Here is a 12,049-nt window from a genome sequence, read left to right on the forward strand (position 1 = left end):
ATATATATATATATATATAAAGATAATTACACGTCAATTCTAAGTAGGTATTATTTAAGGGTTCTTTATTAATTTTTTTTTAACACTATACCTCAGTTGCGTTTGTGTTCTTCACAGGAGTTTCCAACGGCTATTCGCTGAGTTGTAAAGTAATGGCTGCTGTAAAAACTCTTGCAAGTAATAATAATTAGGTGCGAACACTTGCGCGACTTGTTACACCTGTTGTATGACACTTACATAAAGGTCACGACGAGAAAATGAAGAGGAAAAAAATGGGTTGTCTGTAAAGTCGGTTTACGGACGATAGTTTAACGTGACAACGTCATAACAAAACATTGATGAAATCATTTCATAGTTTTATGAATAAAATTGAATCATTTTTATTGAATTATCACTATTTTGTATGGATACAAAGGAGTGAAATGAAATCTACAATTTAATTGATAAATTTACTTTTATTTGCACTCATTAATTCAAATATGTTTATTACTTTAACGAAGAGATTATTTTAACTATAACTTTTATACATGTTTGCTATTTAACTTCTTTCAATCTGTGTTATTCTGTTAAGGATAGGACGATGATAGGAAAAGTAGGAAACGAATGGGAGTGTTTCAAGTTTAATGTGCCTCGAAACAGTCAAATCGATGGTTGTTCCAATCGAGTGGAAGAGAGATAGATGCGGTGCAAGCGTATAATGAGCGTAACGGGACACAGCGTAACGGGACAATGTGCGTTACGGGACACTTTTTCGGGCGTGCAGCCGGCGTTCATCGATTTATTAGACGTTGTCACGTCAAAAATCAAGATGGCACGTGAGATTGAGCACAATCACCGCGGTGATTGAGTTGTCGCAGCGCAGCGATTGTGCCGTAAATAAGTGCCATCTCCTGACAGTTCCCAAGCACCGAACCTGAGAATCAAACAGTAACCTGTTGAAACTGTTGGCGCTATCAAACGCGTGTCTCTTGTTTAGAATAAGTGTGTTCATGGAGCAAAACGTCAGTTGAAAAGTTAATTTTTGCTTTTTAATTTAATATCATAGCTATTCATCAAGGTTTAAAAATAAATAAGTTTATTTTTGTCGAGATTGCTAGAAGAGTAGGGACTGGAGACGATACTTATCGCATAGTTGGAGCAACGGAAGTTTTGTGTGTAGTCAGTTACTTACAATTCTTTAATAAAGTTATGTAAATGAACCATTTTGTTCTGATTGAAAACTTTTTCTTGACATTCTGATAGTAGTTGCTGGAATGATATTTTGATCTTCACCTGTTCATTACGAAACCCGAACATTTCCGATGTTCACCGAAGTTCACCGCTCGCTTGCGCAACTTCGGTATCACCTATTTTAGGATAAATTGGCGCGGGAAAGATGTCGAGGTCGTGAAGAATTGTCCAGCTACATACAAAAAAAAACTTTAAATCAGTGTGGACGGTTGGTTAGGTTAAGTTAGCTACATTAAAAATACTAGAAAATAACAAGGGAAATTGGTTACAAAAATTTAATACGTAACGTTGAAATGGTAAACTAATATTAAACATTTTGAATTTTTTTCCATTCAAAAAGGTTTTTTTTTTTTTTTTTTTAGGATTTCCAATGATTTAACTAATCAACCAAATACAGCACGATCGCTATAAGTGAAATTTTAATTCAAATCGTTTACATATTGGTTTTAGCTCAACAGAAAGAGAACAAAATCCCGAGGGGGAAATGTAAACATAATCTCGCACTATCGCAGCCTCGGAATGGACGGGTGGGGATCTCATTCTTCCCAACCTCCTTGTTCTGTGTAGTTGTGTTCTCGTCTGTGACGATCTCGTAGCTACGAGACGTTGAACCCAAGTGGAACAAGAAAGAAAAAAAAAACGTATTCAAGGTTAGCATGCACTTTCGAAAGTCATTCTTAGCGAATTATCTTTTTGATGAGTAACATCCTAGCTCTTTCACGCAGCAACGGAGCAACGGATCGACACGAGTTTTTGCATAGATATATTTTACGGGCCGGATAGTGACATAGGCCTTTTTTTACCCCGAGAAATTCACTGTTGCTGTGTAATAGATCTGGAGCGAGATTCTGTAAAAAATATACAAAATCTCAGGCGTGCGTTACTACGCCTACAAACAAGAGAATTCGGGGATCTTATAAAGCATTCCGATAATGCAGATAGCCGATTACTATATCTTTCAAGGGTAAGCTTTTTACCCTCTTTTAAAAGTTTTTTTTTTTTTCAAATAGTGCCTGCAAAAAAAATAATTCGGGGAGCTTACAAACAAGTTCGGTGATGCGGATAGCCGATACCTAGCTCTGTCAGGTGGTAAGTGTTCTATAATCTTTAAATAAAATTAGTTTTTTTAATCTTATATAGCTAATAAATGTTTGTGTGTTCGTCTTCTATACGTTCGCACATCGTTTTTTTTTCCTATCTTGATGGAATTTTGCACACTTGACCTCTGAACCGCGATGAAGATCACTGTCTAGGTGCGAATTCGATAAAACCAACCCTTAAAGCAGAATTTAATTATTGTTGATGAAATTTCTTCATTCCTTTTTTTAAACATAGCTAATTCGATCTCGTTGAAAATTTTCAAACTTAACTTTTGAAACACGAGAAAGGTTAGGCCTACTTCTATTCTTAAAGCTGAATTTAAGGTGACGTACGAGTCGTATTGGATATCTACCAGCGAGTATTTCTGATTGTTTTCCCATTTTCTATGACCCAAACAATAATTGAAATCAGTTTTGATTTGTATGCGAAATAAATAATTACATACTAGAAAGTCCTCTTTTCTATGGTCCGAATAATGATTGTGACGCCCGAGACTTATCAGATATTTACCAGTAAGTGTTTCATGGCTGTTCTTTTTTATGATCCAAATAACAGTTGAAAACAAAATTAATCGATTTCGATTCAATCTTGCATATTTGACCTTCTAAAACACGAAGAAGAGATATGGACTGATGCATATAGATATATGGGGAGATAGAGAGATATATAGAGGAATATATATATATATATATACACACACACACACATTTAGACACGCAGTATTTCACGTCTCCGACTACGTACAGGTATTTTCACAGGCTTGCGTTCTAGCTCTCTCGACTCACGTGCCACGATAATTATTCGGATCATAGAAAAGAGGAAATGTCATAAAATACTTACTGGTAATTATCCTATACTACTCGCACGAACCCTTAAATTCTACTTTAAGGGTTGGTTCTATCAAAATCTCACCTAGACAGTGACATTCTTCGTCTTCGTCTTCGTCTTCGTCTTCGTCTTCCTAACATGTTTTCTAATCATTTTATGAAAAAAAAATTGGTTGTCTGTAAAGTCGGTTTACGGACGATAGTTTAACGTGACAACGTCATAACAAATAATTAATGAAATGATTGCATACTTTTATGAATAAAATTGAATCATTTTTATTGAATTATCACTATTTTGTATGGATACAAAGAAGGAGTGAAATGAAAACTACAATTTAATTGATAATTTTACTTTTATTTGCACTCATTAATTCAAATATGTTTATTACTTTAACGAACAGATTATTTTAACTATAACTTTTATACATGTTTGCTATTTAACTTCTTCCAATCTGTGTTTTTCTGTTAAGGATAGGACGAATATAGGAAAAGTAGGAAATGAATGGGAGTGTTTCAAGTTTAATGTGCCTCAAAAAAGTCAAATCGATGGTTGTTCCAATCGAGTGGAAGAGAGATAGATGCGGCGCAAGCGTACAATGAGCGTAACGGGACACAGCGTAACGGGACAATGTGCGTAACGGGACACTTTTTCGTGCGTGCACCCGGCGTTAATCGATTTATTAGACGTTGTCACGTCAAAAACAATTTCATTTGAAAAAAAAAAGTGCTTGGGTGCTGCTGAAGTGGCTCAGGCGAGCGGTGGTCTCAGGAACTGCTTGGGCCACGGAATGGACTGGTGTGAACACTAGGCTTCCCCTCGCGTCGCTACTGACATCCACGGGGGAGGAACTCTAATTGCCGAGACTGAGAACTAGTTTTTGAAGAAAATATTTGGACCCACTCGCTAGACAGTAGCTGTCATAATATATTACAAACTTAGCTATATTGATTGTGAGAAGTAATGCATAAACTATCAAACAAACAAACGAGTGAAAATTGTTTCACTTTACAATTTTGCAGCTACATATTTTGTGGTGTGGCGTACCAGAAATTTTACAACTCCTACTAATTTATACAGAACATAATTTTTCATTTTATTATAAAACAGCATTCAGTGTTTCTCGCATAGTTTAAATCTTACTTAGAAATTAGTACACAGGTAGCTAACTTAACATTATGAACCTAACCCTTTGGATTTGAACCTCCCGTCCGAGGGTTTTTTTTTTTGCTGATAGTAATGGGACCGCCCAATAGATAGCATCATAGGCGTGCGCAGGACTTAAGTATTGGTGGTGCCAGATTACACAACAGCCCTGTCATTCACGGACCCCGAGCCTAAAGCGGGGGTTGGCGGGGTCCTCCCCCGGAAAAATTTGGATTTGAAAGCGCAAAATGGTGCTATTTAAGGTGTTTCCGAACAAAAACATTAAATACACAGATGTAAAATTTTTAACATTTTTATGACAAATTATGGCTTTGAACGTTATAATCACCAGGGAAACTACTAAACTATTTACAGTTTTAAGCTTTGTTGAGCCTTAAAGTAAATTGCACAAATTGTTTGCACGGAATTCATGCTGGTGGCTTTGAAAAACCGTACTTACATGTTTTCTGAAGACGCCAAATCAATGCTAGAAAAAAACATTCTCAAATGTTAAGTTTTAAAATCAACAAATCAAGGGAGTTTTTGTAAGATACCTTAAATATGTAAAATATTAAAATAATAAAAATACACAAATGAGAGTGGGCAAAAGTTTTAACTTTTGTAATACAACAAAAATGTTTTGTCGGCGACTGCATATAAGTCATCGAGTAAGCCTATCCTTTTAACTATCTAAACTCTCTCTCTTTTTTTAAATAAACCCTGGCGGACGGCGGCTATTATTCCGTGCGGCTGCCGAGTGGAGTGAACAGTGGACACCGAGCGCGCATTCTATGTAATTCGAGGAGAACTATGAGAAGTATTTACATTTCAGAAGTTTCGTAGCCGCGGCCCGCGTGTACAACACAAGTAATTGCAACTGGCTTGTTTCCGTGTGTATAGTTGGTTCGATTGATAATTCATAGTGTTATGAGCACATATCTGTAACTCGACACGATTGGAAAACATATTTTTTTGGAAATAATACGGATTTTTGTAAGTATGTATTATTTCTGCTTGTAAAAAACAAAATAACGTTAACCCTAATGGTGGTGCCAAGGCACCTGTGGCACCTACCGTGCGCACGCCTATGGATAGCATCACATGTCACGCAAAACACGGTTTCAGTTTCCACTGTAAGAGTGCGCTTCTGTATCTCCATCCTTCTACCTACTATGTTGACATCAGCCAACTAATAGCTTGACGCGGGAAGTAAAGTTAAACATGTCCAACTATGCCGCAGTGATCGCATGACGCAGCGACTCGCTCTCGGTGAACAAAATAAGCCACGTGTTTTGCAGTCTCGCAAGGAAGCCTGCCCAAAGCAAATAAAAGCAGCACCGTGTGAATCTCCCTTAAGGCGCACACGAACACGCGCACGCGCACGCGCACACACACACACAAACATACACACACACACAAACATACACACACACACAAACATACACACATTCACATACACACATTCACATACACACATTCACATACACACATTCACATACACACATACACATACACACATACACATACACACACACAGTGCGCAGAGCTTCAGGAAAAACCACGCGGTTTAAAAACTGCTCGAGATATCATAGTGACGTCAGTTTACTTAAAGCATTTAGGAATACGCTGAGTGAAATTGGCCAAAACGCGTGTTTTGAAGATGAAATATTTTAGGCATGAAACTTCGGGTTAAGGATCTTGAAAGCGCTCAAGGGATTGCATTATCCCATTAACCACGTTTATCCACCATATAATGCTATGGTTACTGCTCAAATCTCTTATCTGTCCTATGCACGACGAGAAGACTGCGCGCCAGTTCAGAGAGGAGATACCGCGCTGGAAGCACCAGCAAGCGTCGCACTTATCATCCCGCCTCATTAACACTCATACACCCAAGAAAGCCATGGTGGCCAATTATCACCCCCCTTTTTCCCCCTCAATCCTTAGCTCTCACTGCCGGCTACTGTTAGATCGTCATAAGTGGATAAAAATTTTGTATGACATTTGGCACTAGAAGGAAAAAAAAGCGCATTAGGCTACGACCTTGGCATACGGGAAATAAAATAACACAGCATCTTGCTACTAAGTAGTTGCGTGTCAATGTCATTCAGCAAACGCTAGTTCACAGTAGACTAATTTACTAGTTACTATTTTACTAAAATAACTCGTGTGCGTTGACTAGCTCAGGAAGTTTCCATAAGTCCGGACGAGTGAAACTAGTTTACTAATCATAAGAGGTTTTCCCTGATGTTGTATTTATATCCATGGTTATGTTAAGGGGCGCAACAACAGGGGGGGGCAAGGGTATTTAGCCCCCCCCCCCCTCTTCTGAAACCTTGAAGTGGGGGCAAACGGGGGCAAAGAAAGTGCTGCGTAATCAATTTGTAGATAATAAAACTGCTTAAATAGCACCATTTTCCACCTTGAAATATAAATTTTCCCGGGGGAGGACCACCCCCCGCTTCAATAAGGGGGGGATCGATGATTTTTTATAAAAAGGTATATTGCCCCCCCTTTGGAAATTTAGTTGTTGCGCCCCTGGTTATTTTTCTTTTCATCTGTTAGTTAAATTTAAATAAATAGTGTTACAACTCGTGTGCTTTAGTTGTTTTGAAACTACCATTAGAAACGCACAAATTGTTCAGCAGATAGCGAGGAAAGTAGACCAGTCATTATGTTTACTCGCTGGTCCAAAGCGAGGGACGAGCTAGCGAGTCGACGTGATTAGCTGAGCGAGTTTGTTTGCAATGAGGCGGTCTCGGGGCAAGTAGCTGATAAACCCATCCTACGAAGGTGCACGCCCACTAGCGATTGCTGAGAACCAGCTCGTCTGATTGCGCTTATATTTGTTGCGTAAGCATATTTTTCAATGCTTTAGCAAGTAATTGCAAATGAACAGGCACCTTAAATGCCTAAACATTTTTACATTACGTTTCGAGCTATAAAATAAAACCTTATTTCACTACACAATAGAAAGTTTGTCTACACTATAGACAAACAATTATGTCTTAAAATCATCTGTGTAACTTTAAAATCACAGCCGATAGTATTTCTGTTATGTTTCCAGAATAATGTACACACAATTCAAATCTCGCACTGTCTACCTACCAAAGGTACATAAACAAACCTGCTTGCTAAGCTCTGATTGGTTCTGGACAACCTGACGTTTAATTTTGTTTTTATCTTACCAGTCAAGAGTTCTTGACTTTAAACTTTAAGATGTACTTTGCGTAGCGCTCCGTTAAAAAAAAAAACTTAGCAGTAACCATCGTTAAGTCAAACCTTCAAGTCACACGTCTCGGGTTTTTCAGACTCGGTCTCCCACTACATGTTAAAATTTAAATTTTCTCGTTCATTAACATTATTTAACGGCTATTTCTTAAAATTTAACTGTTTACCTACCTTACGTTATGTTGTTCTGTCACCAACGTTTTCAGCGGTTATTCACAAAGTTTAATAAAATGTATGTAGGAAGTCGCGCAGGTGTTAATAGTTACGAACACTTGCGCGACATTTTGCACCCAGAATATTATAATTAGCGATCAGCTGTTGGAGATATTGGTTACAGAACAGCAAACTAAAGGGAGGCATCGTGTTAGAGTGTCAGAAATAGCCGTTAAATAATAGCAAAGACGACAAAATGGATGGCGTGTGAGACGGAACCTTCAGCAATGTGAAGAGTCGCGCCAGGCCCGCTCCGGGTGGCGAGACCTCGCAACTCTGCCACGCGGCTGGCGCGGGCCAGGAGTGCAGCCGTTACCAGGCTGTCCACAGTTAGTACTTTCGTACTAGATCTAGTACTTTTATAACTTTATTAGTGGTTTAGTACAGATCTAGTACATTTTTCTTTAATATAATAATATTATTGTAACTCCGATATGTTTTATTATTAAGAGTAATTATTTTTAAAAAACTATGGAATGTATGTGTGTGTGGTGTGATATTTAAGTTCGAGCATTGCAATGTCATAATAACTTCCTAAATTGTTAAAAACCATAACAAAATATAATTTAGTACTTTTTTTTCTAATCTAGTACTTTTTTCTCGCCTAAGTTGGTACGAAATATTTTTTCATTGTGGACACCCTGGCCGTTACCTGGACACACTCCACTTGCAAGATCCTTACTGACAAGCAATTAAGATAGAGCTGTTTTATTTGCGCTGGTTGTAAACTACGCGGTTCTAAGCTATGTACGTGTTTGTATACGTTATTACAGTTATAAATTGGTTGTTTATACTTCAAGACAGTTCTGAGCAAGGACATATCTAACTCAAAACAGAAAAAGGGAGACAGCGAATTTTTTTTAAAGAATTTAAACTCTTTCTCAATAAGTTTCTTTCAAAGTTTCGAAACACGAACGACAAAACTTTAAATAAATTTTATATTAATTTATATATATATATGTGTGTGTGGGTTTTATTTTTTCCATCCCTTGTGATGATAAACCTAAGTTATGATTATCAGTTACGACAATTTTAGGTTGTGATCGTCTACGTCAGTGATGGTCAACTATGTCCCGCGGGCTGTACCTATACGGCCCGCTTACTTAACTTTTCAACAAAGAAATAATGTATAACTGTCTTTTTCTAGCCGTTTTGTTAACATTTACTACACCTGCTTACGGTGGCCAGGGGTTCTGGGTTCAAGTCCCGGTTAAGGCGTGGGTGTGAGTTTGACAGAGGATATGATAGTTTCAACTGAGTTTGAGTCATTGGTCGTAGATGTAAAGCCGTACACCATATAATAATAATTTAATTAAATAAAAATTATATGTAAAATACGTTGTCAGCAGATACTGCTATAAATCCATCATATTATCACACAAATAGTGAATAATAGTTTATATTATTTCTTGGTTATTCTTCTTAGATTAGATATTTAAATATATATCTTTGTAGATACCGTTATGAAGATAATTATTTTTCGTTTCTTCATCACAGCCACATTACTTTGGCGCCGTAAAATATTTCGAGTTGTTTGGGAAGTTCTGTTTTATTAATATCTGTTGGTATGATGTTATCCATGTTTGCTGTATTTGATTTCCGTGTCGAATCCATCAAAGTATCCTGGGCCGTAATTTTGAATATGGTTTTCCCACGTGCTCGGAAGTATTCCAGAAAGGTTTGATCATGTGCTTGCACTTGAGCATTTGTTAAATTCGTAAAGCATTTTCAATTGAATAATCACCGGTAAAATCTTTACTTACTTTTCCCATAAGTATTGAAAAGTGCTCAGTTCGAAGCTCACCAATTCTCAGAACATTTAGCACGTCTATAAATTTAGTATTTTCCCTGCTGGTGCATATTCTCTGTTAATTTTATTAAATAAAAAAGACGCCAAACATGTGTTGCTGGCAGTAGCCGCTCCGGCTGGTGAAACAGCTGACTTCCCCGCAAGGGCGGCAACTGCAATAAGTCCCCAAAGACGCAGACGTTTATTCCACCAAACATCTGATCGCTATTTTTGTAGTTGTTTAAGGCGCGAGTCAACCATACATAACATTTCGTATGGCACCTCAGATATTTCGTCTATGAATACAAATTCGATCTCTCGGAATTGTTGCCGCATAACACGTAGGTAATTTCATGTAAGAATGGAGATTTGTACTATTCTTCCATCTGTTTTGGACAGGAAGTTTTGAGTGTCCTACTAAACGCGCTGCTACTCCTGTTAAGGCACAAATCTTGACGGCCGGCTTGCTATAGCACTCTTAAACAAGTTAAACAAAAAAAATTTTTTTTTTCCTGTGCCAGCGTTCCCCGTAAGGAAAAGTTTCAGGCGTTTATCACTGCCGTTTATTTGATCTAAAATATGTCGCGTTATAAATGTAAATACTTCGTTCTGTCCGGCATTCGTTGCAATTCTGGCATTATAGAACTGTTCATCAGACATATGTTGTTCTGGTATATATTTTCTAAGATAACAACATAACAGTGTCTACGTGCCTTATGTAATCATTTATAAACACAAAGTTAAAACACAACAAACAATGTTTCTTCAATCCTATTTATGTTGGGACTCTGTTAACACCATAACAGCGTGTCTAAGATAACACCATAACAGAGTGTCTAAATATCTTATGTAATCAATTATAAACAAAAAGTTTTAAAGTTGTGCTAGCGAGCTGAAATTTAAGAATGTTGTTCAGAGAACTTATCTGGGCTCAGAAACACATAGCACCAAACTTACGTTGACGTAAGTTACGTAACTACATACAGACTCAGTTCACATAAATCACCGACCGAGCAAAACCTTTTTACTCCTGGGGCACTAATTCTGACCAACAACATTTTTTTTTCTGACAGAACCCTTTTATGGACTGCATCACTGGTTGTCTAACAAGCAGGTTTCCATTTGAAAAAAAAAACAAGCTTGTGGCGACGGCCATTTTAAAAATATTAAAATATTTGGGTATTACATATTGTATTGTCAATTGTATGCAAATTTTCAGCAAAATCGATTAGGAGGAACTGGTTCAAATTCAGCTTGCAAGATTTGACCCATACTTAGAGGCATGCAGATTTCGCAAAAAGTTTTCGGGAATAGATGAAAGTCAAAAAACTGTATCATCGTCTGTGTTTCGTGATTGGGTGAGTTTCTCCCAGGTGCATATCGAGTGTAACACCTATCACGGTGATTCAGTGCGGAAGTAAACGCGTCCTGAGTGGCTCCGGTCAAACAAGGCAACGACTTCTCTCGCAGACGGCCGCCGATCACAAGGCAGAAACCACAAGTGCGGATATAGCCCTACCTTGTTGCAGTCTAATATACGTTTAGATCTTTTCGCGAAAGTTGCCTGCCCCTATACCCATACTAACAAGGCAAGTATGATAAAAGCTCGTAAAGGAAGTATTCCAACGCCACAGTATGTTTGTTGTGGGATGACGGCCGGGTGTAGGGTTACCAGACGTCCGGCAAAAGGAGGACATGTCCTCCTTTTTATGTATTTTTTTGCGTCCGGCCGGATTTTCCTTAATGCTCCAAAATGTACGGCTTTTTTATAAAGTGAGATAATTCCTGCAGTTACACTCTGAGTAAAGCGCGCGGTGCGCGCTAATGCACTGTCTGCAGAGTCACCCCACTAGTAAGTAGTTATATGACAGCTTGACAGGTAGCAGTACATGCAGAAGCACGTGTTTTTAATATGCTGTATATGCATAGTTTGTTTGATTCTTTATACTGAAACTGTATTAAATGCCAAAACATTGTAAAATATCGTACTCCATTGCAATTAATTCATGGCTTTTTTAAAAAATATATTGTCCTCCTTTTTAGTGAAATGTCCTCCTTTTGCGAGGTGAATGTCCTCCTTTTTTGTTATCAGTGTCTGGTAACCCTAGCCGGGTGTGACGTGTGCTCGCCCCGGGTGTTGCAGGCCCCCGGAAGCAGATCCTGAACGGCGTGTCGGGCCGCTTCAAGTCGGGCGAGCTGACGGCCATCATGGGACCCTCCGGCGCGGGCAAGAGCAGTCTGCTGAACGCCATCTCTGGCTACACGTGAGTGGTCCTCGCTCTCGCCTCTGCTTCCCTCCTGGCTCTTGTAAACTACTTGAGAAGCAGCTAAGCCTATTTTGTCTAAATCACTAAGCTACTTATGACACAACGGAGAAACCAGTATAATAAGAAATGTGTAAGTGAAAAATCTCCAGTTTGATGTAAATTACCAGATAATGTTTTTTTAACAACTTGGAAATTAAAAACGTGCATTGTAAGGACCACCGAAAGTTGTTGTACTGTATACGACGAT

General features: G+C 38.2%; 1 protein-coding gene across 1 annotated transcript in view; it reads left to right on the top strand.

The window, feature by feature from the left end:
* The window catches only part of LOC134530366 (ATP-binding cassette subfamily G member 4), a 126,047-nt gene that overhangs the window by 80,715 nt on the left and 33,283 nt on the right, over positions 1-12,049 (top strand). Inside the window, exon 2 of the mRNA XM_063365123.1 lies at positions 11,679-11,799. Within this exon, the coding sequence (XP_063221193.1) occupies positions 11,679-11,799 (121 nt within the window). The remainder of the gene's footprint in view (positions 1-11,678; positions 11,800-12,049) is intronic.

Source organism: Bacillus rossius, chromosome 3 (assembly GCF_032445375.1).
Source record: "Bacillus rossius redtenbacheri isolate Brsri chromosome 3, Brsri_v3, whole genome shotgun sequence".
Lineage (NCBI taxonomy): Eukaryota > Metazoa > Arthropoda > Insecta > Phasmatodea > Bacillidae > Bacillus > Bacillus rossius.